The sequence below is a fragment of the Gavialis gangeticus genome, unplaced genomic scaffold (genome assembly GCF_001723915.1).
Source record: "Gavialis gangeticus isolate Ggan-Ray unplaced genomic scaffold, GavGan_comp1, whole genome shotgun sequence".
NCBI classification, from domain to species: domain Eukaryota; kingdom Metazoa; phylum Chordata; order Crocodylia; family Gavialidae; genus Gavialis; species Gavialis gangeticus.
Window position 1 is genome coordinate 5,378,045 of NW_017729016.1, and position 19,588 is coordinate 5,397,632.

A 19,588-nucleotide genomic window follows, 5' to 3' on the forward strand; every position below is an offset into this window, starting at 1 on the left:
CGGGTGACCCGACGCCCCCCCGACGCGGCCGCGCTCATGGCGGCACCCCCGGGACTACAGCCCTCAGCATGCCGCGCGGCGGCACGTGACGCGCCCACCCGGAAGCGGCTGTGGCGCCGACTTCCGGCGGGGGGGCGGGGGCGGGCTGGTGAGTGCAGGGGTGTGTGTGTACAGCGGTGTGTGTGCATCTTGTGCGTGTGTACACGACCGAGTGTGCGTGTACACAACTGTGTGTGTGCATCTCGTGCGTCTATACAACTGGGTGTGTGGGTGTGTGCATCTTGTGTGTGTACCTGTGCGTGAACACGACCGTGTGTGTGTGTACACAACCGTGTGTGTGCATCTCGTGCGTCTACACAACTGGGTGTGTGGATCTTGCGTGTGTACCTGTGCGTGTACACAACCGTGTGTGTGGGGGTGTGTCCCATTTCTGCGTGTGCGCCCCACGCCTGCCCGGTGCCCACCGTCTGGTCCCGGCGCCGCGATGGCGAAGCCGCAGGGCAAGGACGCGGGGCTGAAGGAGAAGTTCAAGCTGCTGCTGGGCCTGGGACCAGCGCGGCCCAGCTCCAAGTCGGCGGAGGGCAAGCAGACCGAGTTCATCGTCACCACCGAGATCCTCAAGGTCCGGCGGCGTGGCGTGGCGGGCAGGGCAGGCGGGACCCCGGAGCCCCATCCTGGGCTTGGCTTCACGGCCTCCCCTCGCGACCCCCGGCGCCCACCCGTTCTCGCGGACACCGGCGTGGGCGTCCCCCCTCGCCAAGAGCCGGGTCTTGGTTCGTTGCGGTTTCTGCGCTGGAGTCCTAAACGTGTCTCACTGCGCTCCGGGTCGGCCGCAGGACGAGGGCGAGGCACTGCAGGGCCGGGGCTAACGTGGTGCTTCTCCTTCCCCCTTGCAGGAGCTGAGCATGGAGTGCGGGCTGAACAACCGCATCCGAGCCATTGGGCAGATCTGTGAAGTGGCCAAAACCAAGAAGTTCGAAGAGGTGCGGGGGCGGGCGGATGGGCGGCCTGGGCTGGTCCAGAGGAGCTGGTGGCAGCTGCCGCAGTGCAGGAAGCTTGTGCGTCGCGCCGTGCAGTCCTGGAGCCGTCTGATGTAGACAGGGATACAGGAGTCGAGTGGGGTGGGAGCTGCAGGAAGACTTTGTGAAGCGAGGGAAAGCAAAGCGCCGGAGGGTGTTGCTGCCCTGCAGAGAGATGGTCATCACACAGTCGCAGATAATTGGGGTGGGAAGGGAGCTCAGGAGGTCACATCTAGTGCAACCCCCTGCTCCAAGCAGGACCAGCCCCAACTACATCATCCCAGCCAAGGCTTTGTTGAGCTGGGCCTTAAAAACCAGGGATGGAGACTCCACCACCTCCGAGGTAACCTGGTCCGGTGCTTCACCACCGTCCTCACAATAAAGTTTTTCTAATATCCAACCTCAACTTCCCTTGCTGCAGCTTGAGCCCATTGCTCCTTGTTCTGTCTTCTGCCCCCACTGAGACCAGTCCAGCTCCATCCTCTTTTCAGCCCCCCTGCAGGGAGTAGGAGACTGCTGTTCAATCTCCCTCGGTCTTCTCTTCTCTTCTCCAGACTAAATCAGCCCAGTTCCCTCAGCCTCTCCTCGCAAGTCATGTCCCTCAGCCCCCAACCATTTTCATTGCCATGTGCTGGACTCTCTCCAAGTTGTCCATGTCCTTTCTGTAGTGCTTGCTTAGTTCTGGATCTGTTCTGCAAGTAAAAGTCATGACAAACTGATTTTTAATTATTTATACTTCTTACTGGGGTGCAGGCTCCCGTGTGGATGCCCTTAGTCCAGACCAAGTGTCCCATTGTCATTTTGTTTAGGGGGCATTCATGCCCTCTCAGAGTTGCACTGAAATGCCAAGGGTGCGTGTGAAGCCAGTGTGCATCTTGGTGCAGGCTCAGGGTAAACCAGCCTTCAAAGTATCCAGTGTTGCTTCAATCTCCCTCTCCCTACAGGGGAGGTAGGGGTGAATGGCACCTTGACATTATTTTCGCTATTGTAATTTGCACTGCTTAAAGGGTGACTTGCTGATGAGGGGGGAGACCAGGAACCATCCTGACTGCCATGGCTAGTGGTCTCTGAAACAGCCGTGCTTTCTGCCTTCACCTGCAGCACGCTGTGGAAGCTGTGTGGAAAGTGGTCGCTGATATGCTGCAGCCAGAGCGGCCTGCAGAAGCCAGACACGCTGTGCTCCATCTGGTGAAGGCCATCGTTCAAGGACAGGTAAAGCTGCCTCCTTTTAGCAAGCGAGAGGAGCGTTGGTGACCTCCTGCCATTTGCTTGTTCTCTCAGTCCAGCACAGCGAACAGGAAGAGACAGCTGCTCAGTGTGCTTGGGTCTTATTTTCACCTCCTGGCTCTGAGCTTTGCTTCTGTTCTGTTTTCATCTTGGATGGATTCTGTGTTAAGGAAAGAGAGCAACAATTTGGGGGTAAATTCAAGTTTAATGCGCCTGGCATCCTCTAATCTTTATCCGGACGTGCCCTCGATGTACCAGGAGTCTGACTTGCAGCTCCCTGTGCTATTTTAGTTAGGCCAAGTATGTAGCTAGATGTTATACCTGGGATATTGTGTTCTGTTGTTTTTTCCCGTTTGAACACACTATGAATCCTTGAGCTTCAGCAGTATGCCACAGAGCACCGTTTTTTATAGTATGTTTCTTGGGACCACTCTGCCAGCCCAGGGCCCTGGGCCTACCAGATAGCAGACAAAACGTCAGGGCCTAGGAGTGCCAGTTGGTAGATCTCTGCTGTAGGGGGCTAAAAGGAACCGGCTGTTGACAGCTACCCATGAAGAGAGACTCAGCAGGCTCTAGTACAGCTTAGGGGAAAAGGAGGGGGGGTTTCACATGCGCTGAATCTTCAGGCTGCTTCCTTGCTGCGGTGTAAAAGGCATGAGTTCAGCGGCTCTGTGTCTAACACTGTACCCTTTTCCTTTAAGGGCGAGCGATTAGGGATCCTTCGAGCACATTTCTTTAGGGTAATTAAGGATTATCCTTCTAACGAAGACCTGCATGAGCGGCTTGAAGTGTTCAAGGCCCTCACAGATAATGGAAGGTACATCACTTACCTGGAGGAGGAGTTGGGTGAGTTGCATTTGTCAAGCACCTGAAATTTTAATGTTGGAAGAGCCTGTTGCAAGTAGCTCGATGAGGCTGGATTTGCCTCTTAAAAAAGCTACCTGCCTTTCAGTGGTGACCCGTAGAGGGTGCATGTGGGTGTATGCAGCTACCCCCGGTCAGTGCTTGCTGGCCCCCCGCCGCCAACAGCGCCGGCAGTGTCTGCGGGAGCTCCCCCACTTACTGCCACCACGCTCGTGCCACCCAGCTGCTGCGGGCACGTGTTGTCCATGCTGCCTTTGATATGGGTTTTTAAGTGTAGTATTTTACAGGGCTGGGGAAGGTTTGGGGGCATTCATTGTCCGAGGCTGTTGCAAGTTTGGAGAGCTGTCCTAATTTAAATTAATGCCTGTTCATATTTTTGTTCATATGTGGGGAATTTTCAGTTGCTGTCAAATTGTATACAACTGCTAAGAGGAGTGTAGCAGAGCACTGAGCTGCTTGACCTGCCTTCATTGAGGCATTTAGGAAGGAGTTTATTTAGATGTAAATGTATCAAGGAACAGGATTCCTATCAGCGATAGGAGGGAGGAGGGAGTTCACAACAGCCTTGGATTAAAACCACGTAGTAACAACCCAACCTGTTTCTCCTCCAGCTGAGTTTGTGTTACAGTGGATGGAAGTCGGTTTGTCTTCTGAGTTCCTCCTGGTCCTAGTGAACTTGGTGAAGTTCAACAGCTGCTACCTGGATGATTACGTCGCTGAGATGGTGCAGTAAGTTTAGCTCTTGCCACCCCTTGCTGCTATATTATCTTGCAGCGGTTGTGGATACATTCTGTGAGCTCAATCTTCAGCAGGCCTCCAGATCCATAAACACTTGGGAAGCTGGGTGTCATAACCAAGCACTTGCTGTGTGAGAGGCTGATATCCCAGCTTGTTTTTGCAAATACTGTAATTGTTGGCGCCTTGGCCCTGTATATATAGTTCTCTAAGGCAGTGGTCTCCAAACTTTTTTGATTGCGCACCCCATCACTAAAAAATTTTTGAGCACGCACCCCCAATATATGTATATTTATATAAATATAAATAGAAGTTCTAATATTTTCTTCCCACACCCCAATGAATCATCTTGTGCACCCCCTGGAGTGCGCGCCCCCTACTTTGGAGACCACTGCTCTAAGTAACGTAAGTTTGTCAGTGGTCAGAATAGGCACTAAAAATAGCTCGCTCCATAGATAGGGAGCTGTTGCCTTTCACATCATACTCACTTGTCATCTCTCTCTCCTGGCAAATACATTCTTTGGCTGCTCTTGGCTCTGAAGAGCCAGAGGGGAAGAAGCAAGATTATTTTTCTAGCATATGTGCTGTCAGCCTGGTCATTAACTAGGTTCTGATTATAGAGCCAAATTCTGGAGGTGATGATACCACCAATTGTGTTGAAGATGGGTCAGCAAGAGCTCTACTTCCATGGATAGCTTTTACTGCACAGTGATGCTTCGACCCTTTTTACCCTCCAGAGTACAAAAGCAAGGGTGCAGGAAAGAAGGACAAATTACCTGGGTTTAGCATAGAATCAGCTAATGCAAATGGAGAATCCCAGAAAGCCATGTTTATCAAGGGTTTTAAGAGCAGAACTTTGCTTTGTGGGCCACTCCCAACTACTTGGTTGTTGGCACTTGAGTGAAGCTGACTCTGAGACCTTGAATGTCAAGATGGTGTAGTATGCCAGTTCTTATAACTCTGACCCATAAATCCAGGTTAAATTACCTACTGCTGGCCCCAGTTTGTGTCGGTCAGGCTATGGATTTGACTGTACTCTCTGTGTGCTACTCAGCTTAATACAGTACTGGTAGTCCCATGTGTGTTACATGCAGTTGCAAGCGTCCTGTTCAGAAAAGATCTGGTTGTGCAAAGCATACTCCAGGAAGGAAAACAACAGGAGAAATATACACTCATTTAATTATGTTATATTTTTACCATATTTTTATTACTCTTTTACCCACAAAATGTTTCATTTAGCCATGTTTTCCCTTCCAACAGCATGATCTGCCTGTTGTGCCTTCGCACGTCATCATCAGATGACATAGAGGTCAGTAATGGGAGCACATTCTAATATTTTTTGCATTCTGTGCAACTGTATCCATTAGAGATGAGGCCAAATGTCTTTACCAATCTTTTATTCCAATGTTGTCTCTGTAGAACGGGGTAAATGCAGTCTTGGGAGAGTTAGTTATACATGTAAAGCATCTTGGCAGTGTAAAGCACCATATAGTCCTGAAAAGATGAATCATTTAGTTTCAAAAGTGGGAGAACAAGAACAGCAGCATGATCTTAATAAGGGAAACCCTCACCTGTTCTCATCTTGCCGCATCTTGCCATCTTGTTCTCACCTTGGTGCATCTTGCACCGGCTCCTGATCAGGGCTGCCTCGTATATCTCTGCTGACCTCTGGGGGACTTCCTGGGTGTAAATCAAGATAGAGTTCAGCGGTTTGTGCCAAGGAGCCCTATCAGGGGAGAAGTAAATAACTGCTTTGTTTCACCTCCCCAAAGGTTTCCCTGCAGGTCCTGGATGCCGTGGTTTGCTATAACTGTCTGCCTTCGGAGAGCCTCCCTGTGTTCATCATCACCCTGTGCCGCACCATCAATGTCAAGGAGCTGTCCGAGCCGTGCTGGAAGGTCAGCGCCCTCTCTGGACTCTCCCTTGGAGTGAATGCTTGTAGGCTGTATGGTTTGAGCTCTTTAAAGTAAAACTGCTGTAGGTATTGGGGTGTGCAAAGTCTCAAGACTCTGGTTACGCTCATAGTAACTAGAATGGAAGGATGCACTGCTTTACTAATGGAAAGCACTGCCTTTAATAAACCAAACTTCGTGTGTAACCAGCCTCTACTGAGTCAACACGGGAGCTGTGTAATGAGCTGCTGAAAATCCTCTGCTATTTGCTTTGTAGCTCATGCGCAACCTCTTGGGGACCCACTTGGGGCACAGTGCCATATACAACATGTGCCGGATCATGGAGGACAGGTAAGGACTGTCCCACCTTTTAGTACTGCTAGGGGAAAGGCTGCGTGGTATTGCTTCCTTGGAAGTAAATGGATGTAGGCCCAGCATTTTGCATGCTTCAGGACACTTAGAAACCTCAGAACTCCTGGGTTCTTTTCCAGTCGTGCCATTGACTGGCTTTGTGATTTCCGGGTAACTTGTTTAACCTTGCAGTAGTGACAATAGCATGATGAGAATAGTTCCAGGCTGGGTTGTTAGACCTAGTGTTTGTAATAAGTTTCTAAAGGTGCCCATTTTAGAAATGCTGTGTATTGTTTGGTTTTCGCTGTGCATGGCAATGCATGTCCCTCCTAAGCTGGGGACACTCATGGTAAACCATGCAGCTTTAATGCTACCAAAGAAAATTTTGCCTTCCCTTCTGTCCGTGTCATAGAGCTTACATGGCAGATGCAGCCCTGCTGAGAGGAGCTGTGTTCTTCGTGGGGATGGCACTGTGGGGCGCGCACAGATTGCATTCTCTCAAGAATTCCCCAACATCAGTGCTGCCTTCGTTTCTCAAGGTTGGTATTTGGCAGGGTCTTGCTTTCTTCGTATTGCAGCCGTGTCCAAAAGTTCCAGCCAGGGACCAGGATCCTCAGGTCTCTGTAGACCCAGGGCACAAGGAGAGTCCATGCCCTGAAGACCTTCCCATCTATATATAAGACGAGAAGCAACAAATAGATGGAGCCTAGGGAAACTGAGACTGGAGACAGTTCATACTGAAGTCTTACCTTCCATTTGGAAATGTTTTACTGAAGCATTTTATAAAGCTCTAAGATAGCTGATGCTTTAGACTGCTCAAGAATACCCTGGTCCCAGGTACACCCCATCTATACTATACAAACACAAGGCAGGGGGCAGAGTCGACATGAAGTCTGTTTTATTAGTGCCATATATTTTAAATTCCGTGTTAACTAGACATGCCCTTGCTGGGGGATTCAGGCTGGTGAGCTTGCTCGTCAGCTTGTTCAGCTCAATGGAAACTAGGATTTCAGAGGAAGCTTTTGCCTGACCAGAGGGTGTTGATCCTGAAGAATGTACAGTACCTGCCCCCTCTGCCAGGGCATTTGCTAAGCTTTAGGTATGACATTAAACTGTGAGGACTTTGCCAGATTCTAGGGCTTCTATGTATTTGGGAAGGGCACAAGGCTGAGTGAATGTGCTGTTTTGGGGAAGAGGGCGGGTTGTTAATACCCAGCAAGCATATGCATTATGCTTGACTTTGCAAAGGCTGCCATGTTATGTGTTTGTATTTCATTTCTTTCGTTTCATTTATTGCACCACCCTTCATCTTCAAGGGGAGGCTGGACAGATGGTTGGCTGGGGTGATATGACCCCAGCACCCACTCCTGCCTGGGGCAGGGGGTTGGACCTGATGATGCGTTTAGGTCCCTTCTGACCCTAAGCACTATGATACTATGAACTCCATGAGCTGTTTGTCTTCAGTTTAGGAAGGCTACAGGTAGCTATTGTCACCTGGTTAACCTAAGGGACTTGTCTTCCAGGCCATGACTTGTTCCAATGCAGTTGTGTCTTATGAGATAGTCCTGTCCATAACCAGATTAATCAAGAAGTATGGGAAGGAGCTTCAGGCAGTCACCTGGGATATTCTTCTGGATATCATTGAGCGATTACTACAGCAGCTTCAGGTAGGTAGTAAGCCAAGTCTTGCTACATCTTGGTTATAAGAGGTCTTGTAAGTGGTTTTTAAATGGTCTTTATTTTTTAACGGAGTCCCTTGTGGTTCAGTGGTAGAATCCTTGCCTACCACACAGGCGACCTGGGTTCGCATTCCCAGACACTTACACAACTACAGCCGTGGAGGTACCAAACATCTGGACTCAGAATCCAAAGACCAGACTGTCTCAGTGGTCTAAAGGGAGGATGGCAGGTCTGGGCAGCCTCCACTCCTCCAAAAATTTCTGCCCAGGCATATGCATCAAAGTTCTGGGTGGCCTTTGTGCATACACCATGATCCAGGAGGATCGACCATTGCCACCATTTTTTAACATTGTTGTGTTAAAAAACTTGCGTTTCTGGGTGGGATAGTGTGTCATTCTGATGGTAGTCTTCCCGTATGTCTCGGGCACCCTGCAGTCAGTGCTGGCCTTGGAGGGGAGAAGGCATAGGGGCTGAGTGCACCTAGTTTAACTTCTGATCCTAGTACTTCTTAGCCTGTATTCTCTTTTAATTAAATCGTGACGTTGTAAGAAGATAGAAACTGTTCAGAGTGGCTTTTTCTGTGTTTCAGAGTCTGGAGAGTCCAGATCTGAAGTCCATTGTACATGACCTGTTGACAACAGTAGAAGAGCTGTGTGACCAGAATGACTTCCATGGGTCTGAGGAGAGGTTCTTTGAGCTGGTGGAGAGATGTGCTGATCAGAGACCAGTAAGAGCTTTTCTGCCTTTGCTAGGCAATGCAGTCTGCTGTGCTTTTTTTAACTTTCATTACCTGTATTCCAGTAGTGCCTGGGAGCCCCAGACAGTATCTGGGTCCCTTTTTGGTAGGGAGTGTCTTGGTTTTGGTATCATGCTGGTCTCAAAAGAGCCCACAGTTTGGATAGACAAGATGGAGAGGACTCGTAGATTCTCATCTTACTGGGACTTGTCTCACAGCATGTGTGATTTTGCTCCAGGGCACACAGGAGGTCTGTACCAAAGCTAGGAATTTAACCTGAACTTCCAGAGTCTGGTCTTATTTCCCTTGAGGCCACCCTTCCCCTGTCATACACACCTGAGATGAGAGAAAATCTTGTGCAGTCAAAGGCAGGAATTATGTTAGCTGCTGACCATAAAACTGATATCTGAGGCCTTTTCTCAGTGGGAGGAGAAGGGGGAAAGGTGTGTACTCAGTTTGCTTAAGCACTGAAACATTCTCATTGTTTCTTTGCAAGGAATCTTCTGTACTAAACTTAATAACCTACAGAGCTCAGTCCATTTACCCTGCCAAAGATGGCTGGATCCACAACCTGCAGCTGTTAATGGAGAGGTTCTTCAGGTAGGAGAGTGCGACTTTAAAAAGAGGTGGTCTCTTCAAATGTGTTCATGGCCGGCTTTACCATTGCCCCATATGAAAGCAGCTCCAGTTCCTGAAGCGCTGACGTTCTTCATGGCTGCTCACGTACAGCACTAATGTCGCCACAGACGATTTGAGGGCATTTTATGTAATCAGCCAAGCAAAAGCTTCCAACAGAGGCTTCAGTTGTCCTACGACAAAACTGAGGATCTCTGTTGAGTACTTTGCCTCTTGATAATTCAGTCCAGCCTGTCCTCCTCCTAAGTTACTCCTGCCTAGTGTCAGAACTGCAACCCTATCTCTTAAAGCTCACTGATGCATCTGATTAGACTATATGAAGTATCATGGGATGCCATAATGGCCATGCCCAAATGATGCTTCTGAATTATAAAATGATCCCAGCCCATAGTGAAAAAAGAGCATCTGGCTCCTTTTGAAAATCAGGATGAAGATTCACTTTTCCTTGTGCCTGTATATATGGTTTAAATTTGTGGTTCAAAACATCTCTTCTGTTGACACACATGGTTCCTGGCTGACTCTTCAGTATTGAAGTTGAAGATATGTTACAATGTGATCTCTTGTCTTGTTAAACAGCCTCCTGTTTTTTTCTTACCAGTTCTGTCTTGGTTGGGTGCTTCGTACACAGGCTGTTCTCCATAGATGTGTACAATCTCTTTAATTGTAGTTACTCTGACTCACAGAGAGTTCATTGCCATCTTTTTCACTCTCCCCACTCAAAACTTCTCATCCATATTGACTGTGTTTTTCCCTTTTAGGAATGAGAGTCGCAGTGCAGTTCGTATTAAAGTTCTGGATGTCTTGTCTTTTGTCCTGAGCATTAACAGACAGTTCTATGAGGTTTGTATTTATTGGTAATTAGCTCCAATGCTTGGATTTAAGATCTGGAGTGGGTGGTGGAAAGACTTTGCTTAAGCTAAGTTGGGGCTGGTTTTCAGGCATAGTCACTTCTGTGCTGAAGAGGAAGCAGAATTGTACTGAAAATCTTGGATGCTGCAAAGTAGTAACTTCACTCAGTACTAAGTGCAGTCTAAGATGGTTGCTCCTGTGAGAGAGTGAGTCTGGGGAGCTGTACTTAGGTTGCTCATGACCTTGGAGTGGACACCTCATATGCTGGTGGCAGGGAAGTGGGAGATGTGCTGCTCAGATTTCTCCGTTACCCATTAAAACATGGTGTTGCCTCTTGTTTCTTGCCTTGCTAAAAAAACATGGCCTAGGAATCCCCTATGAACAGGGCCTGTTGCAGTTGACCTGCAAAGCCTTGGTCAATTAATAATAACCTATGCACTGTGTCCAAGTTTAACAGTAGTCTAAATGTTTGGGGAAATGGCTTGGAAAGACACTCAGGTGGACTGAGGGGAGAAGAAGAGTCAGGAAACCAAATAAAAAGCAAGTGAAGAATACAGAGGTGGCAGAATAGCACACTTCTTTTGACTGTGAATGTGTTTAACTCGGGAATTAATGTCATGCAGCAGAATGCTTCCCAGCTCACTGAGGTCTGTCCTATTGCAGGAGGAGCTAATTAATGCTGTAGTGATTTCTCAGCTGGCACACATTCCAGAGGATAAAGACCACAAAGTCCGAAAACTGGCCACCCAGCTGTTGGTGGACCTGGCCGAGGGCTGCAATACACATCACTTCAATAGCTTGCTTGACATCATAGAAAAGGTGAGGCCTCGCTTGCTCAGAAGTGATGCATATATGGTGGCTGTGGTATATGGTGGCTTTGCTGTATGGTGGCTCTTACAAACCCCATGCTGGAGTTTGAGGAGGCTAAACAGTGAATGCAGTCCGTCATCTCCATGGTCACACAGGGGAAGGAGAGGATTCTTGGATTTAGGCAGAAACTAGGGCTGCAGTGAAGAGCAGAAGAGGGCTTTATTAGCTCCCATCAGTTTATCATTCTTAGCTTTCAGTAGGGACTGTTTGTCTGGACTCTTCCTGTTCTGCTGACATGGAATTGAGGGTAAGTGTTTGTTTGCATTTCTCCCACCATGGCTGATGTGGCTTTTAAAGAGTCTCTGCTTTTAAAGGTGGCTGCACATTCTCTGTTGTCCCCGGCCGAGCTGGAGGGGAGAGACTTGCTGTCCTATTCTGCTTCTCTGGAGGATGTGAAGACAGCAGTTCTAGGCCTTCTCATCATTCTCCAGGTAAACCCGTGTGAAGCTTTGGAAATGCTTTCTCTGGGGGTTTGCTTACATGATGGCTTGTCTGCTTCTTAATCTAAACAAAGAGGGGACAGCGTTCCAGCTCACATTTGGATGAGCTCACAGCCTGGCTTGTTGGTGCTGCATTGGGTATTACCTCTCTGTTCAGTGCCAGCATGTCATGACTGTGAGTGTTTAGGCGGCCTGTTGTAAACTGTAGATCAAGAGGAGCCAGAGCTGGATTTTCAGAATTTTTTGGCATCTCAGTCACAAACAAATCTGAGTCTCTGGTTTCAAACCCTTGGTTCAGGCTAAATTAAATAAAAAATTGAGAGTAGCATGAAAAGTTTTGGCCCTTTGCATAGTGAGCATAGCTGCCATTTCCTGGGTCTGACCATAAGTCCACTTGTCCAGTCTCCTGTGTTGCACAGTGGCAGAGAGTGGATGCTGAAAGGGAGTGAACTGGGTCTGATCAGGGTTTTTTCCACTGTTCCTCTCTCACTTGCAGCCTCCAGTGTTGAAGGTCTAAGTGACACTTCACCCAGAGCTCTGCTTTCGCAAGACTTTTGCTAAGATGGTGGAAATTTCACCAGAGCAGTGCCTGTGCTTTGACCCTTCAGGATCTCAGTGCAGTGGTCTCAGCCCACCTCATTTCCAAGGCCCATTGGTTAAATGATACTTTTACTAAGTGAACTTTGCTTGCTCAGAAGCTCTTGTGAAACGTTTGAGCTGTCCTCCCTCCTTGAGTGTGCAGGTCGCTAGGTTTGGGGTTTTGCATATAATCTTCAGGACTCTCAGAGACACAGGCAGTAACACTTACTCCTTGGGACCCTGTGGAGGACTAACTGTCCTGACTCACCTGCTCCTTGCTCCCTTTGCAGCTTATTTTCTCAGGAGCCTTCAGGAAGGAGGGGGCTTGTGCAGAACAATCTGTTCTTTTTTGTGCCAGCTCCAAAGGCTTCTTGCACAGGGGTTCCTGAGCAGCTGCCAGTCACCTGTGACCAAATGTGCAGCTCTCCTGTTAAACCCACTGTTCTCTGTTCTGTCCTCCTGCAGACTAAGCTGTACAGCCTGCCTGCCAGCCACGCCACGCGTGTGTACGAGATGCTGATTAGCCACATCCAGCTCCATTATAAATGCATGTACAGCCTTCCCGTTGCCAGCAGCATCCGACTGCAGGTATGACTTTCACCTAAGATTCAGATGGAAGTGGGCAGTGGTGGCAGTTCAGTGGTAGTGGTGGTGGGGAGGGGAGGAGCCGGTAGGATGCAGCATCTCTGTAGAAATACGAGCTGCAATGGACAGTGGAACCAATTGCACTGGGCATAGGGTTGATTGCACTGCGGCCGGGAGTGGAAGGCCTCTGCAGACTTGAGTTTGTTTCCCCTCTAGCACCTGAGAACAGAATGCTATTCAGGCGGCTGGGATGTGGGGCCTCTCAGAGCACAACAAGGGCACATTCTCTCTTGCAGGTGTTTGACTTTCTGCTGATGCTCCGGGCCGACTCCCTCCACCGCCTGGGCCTTTCCAACAAGGATGGAGCCGTGAGGTTTAGCCCGTACTGCCTTTGTAACTTGGTGTATGTTTCCCAGTGCCTCGTGATACTTGAAACCTCCCGACATTCCCATGTGCTTCTACCAATCAGCCAGGGTCTTTCTCACATTCTTCTGAATCTTCCAAATTATGACGAACCTGTTGTCTTAGCTGCAGTTTGAGGGATGGCTTTGACAGATCCACATGCAAACTGGTCCTGCCTGCAGAACTCTAGATGTCAGGGTTTATTGTACCAAAGCCTCAGGGTTTATGCTGCCTTTTTTCAAAATTTTACAAAGTGTGTTGCTCCCCATTTCCCGGCAGGAGATGAAGGTCTGGCTTCCCACCAGGGTTGGGTTTGAAAGCCTGTAGAAATCTACCTGCTTGTTAATTGTACTTCCTCATCTGACGTTTTCTCTGTAACTCCTTGCAGACGTTGAAGCAGCTTTTGTAGAGATGCTGAAGCGAGCCCCTTTTTTCTGTGCCATTCCTGCATTGTAGCTTACTAGCTGTTCTGGTTTTGGTTTAATTTGGATGAAGTCATACCTGCTTTGTCGTCCTGCATTGTAGAGAGCCAGAGAAGAGGACCTCTGATAAAAAACCAGCTGGGACCCTCTCCCCTCCTTCAGGAAGTCCCAGCGTGTCAACGCAGAATGCCACCATTCGTGTGGGCCATTTGCCATATTCACTGCTCTTTGGAGTCCTCCTGCAGTGTTTGAAGCAAGTAGGTTCTGCACTTGCTTTGCAATCCAGTTGTGTAACCAGCGTGAAATGGGAGTTGGCTGGGGAGTCTGTGATATCAGTAATGGGTTTAAAACTCAGGGGCTCAGGGAAGTGTGTCAAGGCTGGAGTGTGCTGCAAGATTCAGCTCTTTCCCTTTATGTCCCCAATGCTCATGTGTATGTCTGTGAAAAATAATGACCAATTAATTCCACTAAGGAACAATAGAAACAGTCTTCGCTCAGATACTTGCAGGGGCTGAAGTTTAGTCCTAAAGATCACAGTATATGCTGTGTACTCAAGAGGACTTTAAAAAGAAATCTTGCATATCCTGATAGGAACCTTTGAAAAGACTTAAGGTATAACTCTCTTCTTAAGAGATGGTAGTCTTAACCATCATTCATTGCTAGTCCATGCACTGGTACAGTTTATTTCTTCTTAAAAGGATGTGATTAAGTGACTTCAGGCCCAACCATCTAAATATTTCTTCTGAGCTTCCATTGCCACCAGAGGGAGCATGAATTTAACCGTTCTGAAATCAGCTGGACTTGTACTGAAGTTTTGCTTCTTAGGAAAGGAGGGGAAAAATATCTTTTGTTTGTATGTTTATAAATAGCAAAAGGAAAAACTTTTCCTTGTGTCTGGTTTTTGGAGAACAGTTGTGTTTGGGAGAGAATACGTTATTCCATTATTTAATTTCTGTGCTCCTGGATCCCAGGATCAGTGACTTATTGCTGTTAGCCGTGGCCTTAGGTATCTTTTAAGGGCATATTCTAGCTGGAATTGTATTTATTCAGGTACATGGGGCAGAAGGTATAGGTGCCTGCCCTTTTTTTCTCTGCCTGATGTCATGGGGACCTTGGGCATCAGGGTGTCAATGTTACAACTTTGCTGTGGGCTGGAGTTGGGTGAAACCCTGCCAGGAGCCCCTGCATGAGACACGCGTGGCATCTTTGCTATTGAACAGCTGTGGCGAGACCAGCATTCATGCCAATAAGCCATGAATCATTATTTGAAGCTTAATGAGCTTTTGCTTTCAAATTTAACTAAGCCATTCCCCCTGAAAGCAGCTGTGTACTTTCACCCCTTCTCTCTTCCCAGGAGACAGACTGGAAGGTGCTGAAACTGGTTCTCAACAAGCTGCCCGAGTCCCTCCGCTATAAAGTGCTATTTTTAACCTCTCCTTGCAACATTGATCAGCTGGCCTCTGCGCTCTGCTCCATGGTAATGACCTGCGGCATGTCAGCACTTTGACTTCCATAGAAATGTTTCCCTTGAGGTTTCATTAGTAAACCCCCTATTGATCTACCCCTTCTCTTCCCTTGTCAGCCCTTCAGCCCCACTCCTGTAGAGCAGCTCTTTTGGTTAGGTGTGATGATACCTTCAAGCAAGATAATAATGCCTGGGGGTGTTTAACTGCCCATGTAGCATGGCTAAAGAGCTCTCATAAAATGGATGGTGTGTTGGGAGTGTGAGTTCACTTAAGGAGCCTGCGCTCCTTAAGGACACATGGCATCAGTGTCTGCCGGGGTGTTCACGGTGTGCATGATGCTATTAGGCTGAGGTTATGCGGGTTCTTTGTGAGTGCAGATCTGTGAGCTTACACGATGGATTAAGATAAGCTCCCAAATACAAAATGGAGCCTTGACAAACATGCCAAAAGCCATGTAGAGCTGGCCAACGGCTGTAATTCAAAGGCTTATTGTTAAAACGGTGCCTTTTCTAGTACAGCATATAGAACCTGTTACGTATGCTGAGGAGCTCCGGTGTCTCAAAACGGAGCCATGGTTGTGTCACCATTATTCTGTGAAAGTGCATCGAGGAAGTTTTGCAGTTTGCAAGGTGCATTGAATGCAAGTTCCTCCATGTCTGGCTGATTAGCTTACAGACAAAAAGACCACTGACAGGCTCCATGGCATGCCAGAAGGATTCTCCCGTACAGACTTGCACCTGGCTGTGGTTCCCGTGTTGACTGCATTAATATCTTACCATAATTACCTGGACAAAGCCAAGCAGGTATGTGGAGCAGCTGGGGATGGGGGGGGTCTGCATCTGTCTCCAATGCCAGCCTGTTTCAAAATGTAGAGCATCTCTTTAGGGGACAGCCTGAGGGATTTTTTGAAAAATCATGTTCTGGGGGAAATGGAAGGAGCTGAGCCATATGTAAGTGGAAACAATATAGAACAACTGTGCCTTTAGGCAAAACCTTTCTTGGTTTTGTGGATTAGCAGCACTCTATACAGTGAGCTTCAGAAACACCTCCCAGTGCTGAAAGACCCTGACAGCCACCCAAATGTAGAAGACTTGTATGTTTTTAGGTGGCCTTTGATTCTCTCTTGCTCTATCAGAAATTAGAATTATAAAACCCTACTGATGTCTGAAACCTCTGAAGTACTAATGTCCTTTAAAGATGTCACCCCATTAAATGCCCAGCAGTACAGAGACATCTGTGAGATTTTTTTTTTTTCAGATGGCATTATTAATGCTGACATGGTTTAAATAAAACTTACAGCTGCAGACACTAACAGTGCAGTTGCCCTCATGCTAGTGTCTGTCCATACCTGAAATGCAGGTGAGATGTGTTGGTAGCTGGTGGTAGGTAGCTTGTGGTTTTGTTTTATGACTCTTCTTTTTCTGTTCTTTTAGCGCGAAATAGTTTATTGCTTGGAGCATGGTCTGATTTATCGCTGCGCAAACCAGTGTGTTGTGGCTCTGTCCGTATGCAGCATTGAGATGCCCGACATCATCATAAAGGCTTTGCCCATCTTGATCGTCAAGTTAACCCACATTTCTGCTACTGCCAACATGGCAATCCCGCTCTTAGAATTCCTGTCAAGTAAGTTACAGCAGAAGTCATGTTCTGCCTGTCTTAAGTAACTATCAATGGCTAACAGCATTAGTATTGATAGGGTCATCGTGATTTAGTTCAACGTGAATGTACATGTCATTCTGGGAGCGCTCACCATTTTTGGTAACATCATTGCAGCTGCTTTAAGATTTGAACTTCTTGCCTACTCTGGGTTATGTAATCCAGTTTCTCATCTGAAAAAAAGAGCCATCTGCTTTGTCCACACACAGATGGTGCTGGCAGAGATGGGGTTGTCCCACCCTCTTCTTAGCTCCTGCCTTAAATAATGTTGCCACAGGATTACAAGGCACCACTTGCTGTTGCACCAGGACCAAGCAGTTCAGAAAAGGCAGGTGCTCCACTGGATGCTCAGCTTGCAAATAGGCTGCTCATGTCCAGTCTTCACAAATGGTTTCTTGTTACTGTTTCAGCTCTAGCCAGACTGCCTCACCTCTATAGGAACTTTGCTGCTGAACAGTATGCCAGTGTGTTTGCCATCTCCCTGCCCTACACCAATCCCTCCAAGTAAGTTGATGGTGACTTTTCTCCCCTGTCTGGGAAATACGGGACATGGGAATTGTTGCCTTTTGTAGGTCTTAAGTACTGTGCACAGCATAAGCATTATTTACATGATTCTGAACATGCTTTATGTATGTCTGTGTCTGCTGAAGGAAGACCATATTTTGCTTCATGATGATACTGTTCCTATTCCTATTATTAGAATTCCAGGAATTCTCCCCCTTTTAAACTTTGTGGTCTGCCCCTTACTCCTCCCCTGAACCCACTCTGTACCATAACCAGGTAACAGAAGGATTTCTCTGGGAAGTGATGTGCTTAGATTGCCAAGTAAACTGTGTTGAGATCTCTCCACCACTTAGGTTTAACCAGTACATCGTGTGCTTGGCACATCATGTCATAGCCATGTGGTTCATCCGGTGTCGCCTTCCCTTCCGGAAAGACTTCGTCCCTTACATCACAAAGGTAATGTACATTGCTAAATTTTGTGGTGCAGCTAAAGCTTAGAGCTTTCACCCAGCTGGGGACTTTGCCTGGGACCCAGCCTTGTCTTGTTCTCAAAGCTTCCACTTTCAATCAGAATAACTTGCCTGCTAGCAATGCGTTAGCACTTTCAAAATCACATTTGGCTGCAGTGTTCAGGCTGCAGACGCCAGTAGTTTAAATCATTCTTTCTGTGTTTGACTTGACAGGGCTTGAGGTCCAATGTTCTCCTTTCCTTTGATGACACCCCTGAGAAGGACAGTTTCAGGGCTCGCAGCACAAGCCTGAATGAGAGGCCAAAAAGGTAAATCACTTTATTGGGGGCTGTGTGTACCCCCTTTATTGGGATCAGTTTAAATGCTTAACACTTTCCCTAAGCTTTATGACATGAGCCATTTTTGTTTCCTTACAGACACTACCTGACCTTTCCCATAATGTGTGTGCATTTGGAGGCTTAATTATAAGCTGTATTATAGGCTGTATTAAGACACTAACTTGGTAAAACTAGGGTCAGACTCCAGGTAGCAGTTAAAGATGGCACTAGCTGCTCTATCTGCTTCTGCAGGATGTACACTTAGATTTTAAAAGCAAGCCATTCTGCTGGCTGAATGTGTCTCAGTACGTCCCTATGTTTTCAGCAAGTGCTGCAAATTGTTCTGTTCATCTCCATGTGGTATACATTGCATTTTAATGAATATTTACATGTCTGCTGTTATAGAAGAAATTTTACATGTTATAGAAGCAGAACCTGAGAAATGTGAGTGAATGGGTGGACTGTGACCTTTACTGCTTTACTTTTCCTTCATCCAAATTTGGTAGAACCACAATACAACCCCTTGCATCTGCCCCTCCTCTGAAAATGGATCATGGATTTCTGATTTCCTTTGAAATAAATTTAACACCTGCTGCCTTCCAGAAACAGAGGCTTTCAAACCAGACCAGTATGGAAAATCTCTGATGTAGCAACTTTAGAGTTCAGCTGCATAGGGAGTATTCATTTGTTTTTGGGTTTGTTTTTTAAGTATCATTTTTATAACTTTTTGTAGCTGAAAATTGAAGCAAAATACTGCAACTGCCTGATTCCACTGGGAGCCTTTGAAATCAATACATTAATGTAGGGAAAACCCTGACATTGGAAGTGGTTAGTGTAGTTTGAAGCAGTCACTGATCTCTGCAGGTGCTTCTCTGAGACAAGGAAGGGACAGTATTGTTCAGGGGTCACAGTATTTCTCAAGTGAGGTTTCTGCTTTGGCCTCTGTACTCAGTTCAGTTAGTTGTCTTCAACATTTCTCTCCAAAAAGCACCAAGTAGCATTTAAACTCTGGGGGAGGGGATCCTGTGCTTTTGCTGTATATGGATCTTGCAGCAAAGAAACACCATCCCCACCTTAATGCAATGGCTGAAAACCCTGTTTTATGTTTGCGAGTTAATTCTCTCCTCTGTCCCATCTCCTCTTCTCGTTTGTGTGGTTTTTAAATTTGGAGTAGACGCCTTTGCTAATCATCATCTCTCATTTTGCAGTTTCAGTCCAACTGTTTTGCTTTTTCCCAAAGCTGATTTAAATTCATTAGGTTGGAATACTACTAAATCTGAAGGGGCCACTGTTGTTAATGTAATTGAATCTGACAGTCACTGGGAAGAATTAGTAGTATAAAATCCCTGCCAGCCCTTATTGATGGAAGGAGTTCTTGTCAATGGCTCTATTGCTATGAATAAGGGTTTGCATTGCTGAGTCCATGGGTGTGATTGTGTTCAGAGTACTAAGCATTTTGAGGGAAGGAACATTGTTCTTCATGTCTGTAGTCAGATATGAGGGAGAGACAGATTGTTTGAAACGAGTGCCTCTGTCTCTATCCGACTGACACAGAAATGTGGTCTCCTGGTTAATCAGAGGTCCTGAGCTCAGTTTCCAGTTGTCATAGGGTTTGAAGGCAAGAAGGGTCCAAGGGGTTTGACTCCCCCGAGCACTACCAGGAGTGACCAGGAATGACGGTCACAAGCTGGCAGAGGGGAGATTCAGACTAGACATCAGGAGGCGCGACTTCACAGTCAGGGCGGCTAGGGTCTGGAACCAACTTCCAAGAGAAGTGGTGCTGGCTCCTACCCTGGGGGTCTTTAAGAGGAGGCTAGATGTACACCTTGCTGGGGTCGTTTGACCCCCAGTACTCTTTCCTGCCATGGCAGGGGGTTGGACTCGATGA

General features: G+C 47.3%; 2 protein-coding genes across 7 annotated transcripts in view; one reads left to right on the forward strand and one right to left on the reverse strand.

The window, feature by feature from the left end:
* NTHL1 (nth like DNA glycosylase 1) overlaps positions 1–38 on the reverse strand; it is a 6,237-nt gene extending 6,199 nt beyond the window's left edge. The window contains exon 1 of the mRNA XM_019512582.1: positions 14–38. Within this exon, the coding sequence (XP_019368127.1) occupies positions 14–38 (25 nt within the window). The remainder of the gene's footprint in view (positions 1–13) is intronic.
* Positions 39–457: 419 nt separating this feature from the next.
* Positions 458–19,588, forward strand: part of TSC2 (tuberous sclerosis 2) — a 37,459-nt gene continuing 18,328 nt past the window's right edge. For all 6 annotated transcript variants that reach the window (XM_019512738.1, XM_019512740.1, XM_019512739.1 and 3 more), the window contains exons 1-24: positions 458–622; positions 897–983; positions 2,121–2,231; positions 2,948–3,092; positions 3,722–3,839; positions 5,106–5,154; positions 5,618–5,743; positions 6,015–6,088; positions 6,501–6,627; positions 7,612–7,755; positions 8,358–8,495; positions 9,001–9,104; positions 9,899–9,980; positions 10,653–10,808; positions 11,174–11,290; positions 12,344–12,466; positions 12,760–12,866; positions 13,391–13,544; positions 14,642–14,764; positions 15,422–15,556; positions 16,187–16,376; positions 16,820–16,913; positions 17,267–17,369; positions 17,597–17,691. In XM_019512738.1, the coding sequence (XP_019368283.1) occupies positions 485–622; positions 897–983; positions 2,121–2,231; positions 2,948–3,092; positions 3,722–3,839; positions 5,106–5,154; positions 5,618–5,743; positions 6,015–6,088; positions 6,501–6,627; positions 7,612–7,755; positions 8,358–8,495; positions 9,001–9,104; positions 9,899–9,980; positions 10,653–10,808; positions 11,174–11,290; positions 12,344–12,466; positions 12,760–12,866; positions 13,391–13,544; positions 14,642–14,764; positions 15,422–15,556; positions 16,187–16,376; positions 16,820–16,913; positions 17,267–17,369; positions 17,597–17,691 (2,840 nt within the window). In that variant the 5' untranslated portion in view covers positions 458–484. The remainder of the gene's footprint in view (positions 623–896; positions 984–2,120; positions 2,232–2,947; positions 3,093–3,721; positions 3,840–5,105; positions 5,155–5,617; positions 5,744–6,014; positions 6,089–6,500; positions 6,628–7,611; positions 7,756–8,357; positions 8,496–9,000; positions 9,105–9,898; positions 9,981–10,652; positions 10,809–11,173; positions 11,291–12,343; positions 12,467–12,759; positions 12,867–13,390; positions 13,545–14,641; positions 14,765–15,421; positions 15,557–16,186; positions 16,377–16,819; positions 16,914–17,266; positions 17,370–17,596; positions 17,692–19,588) is intronic.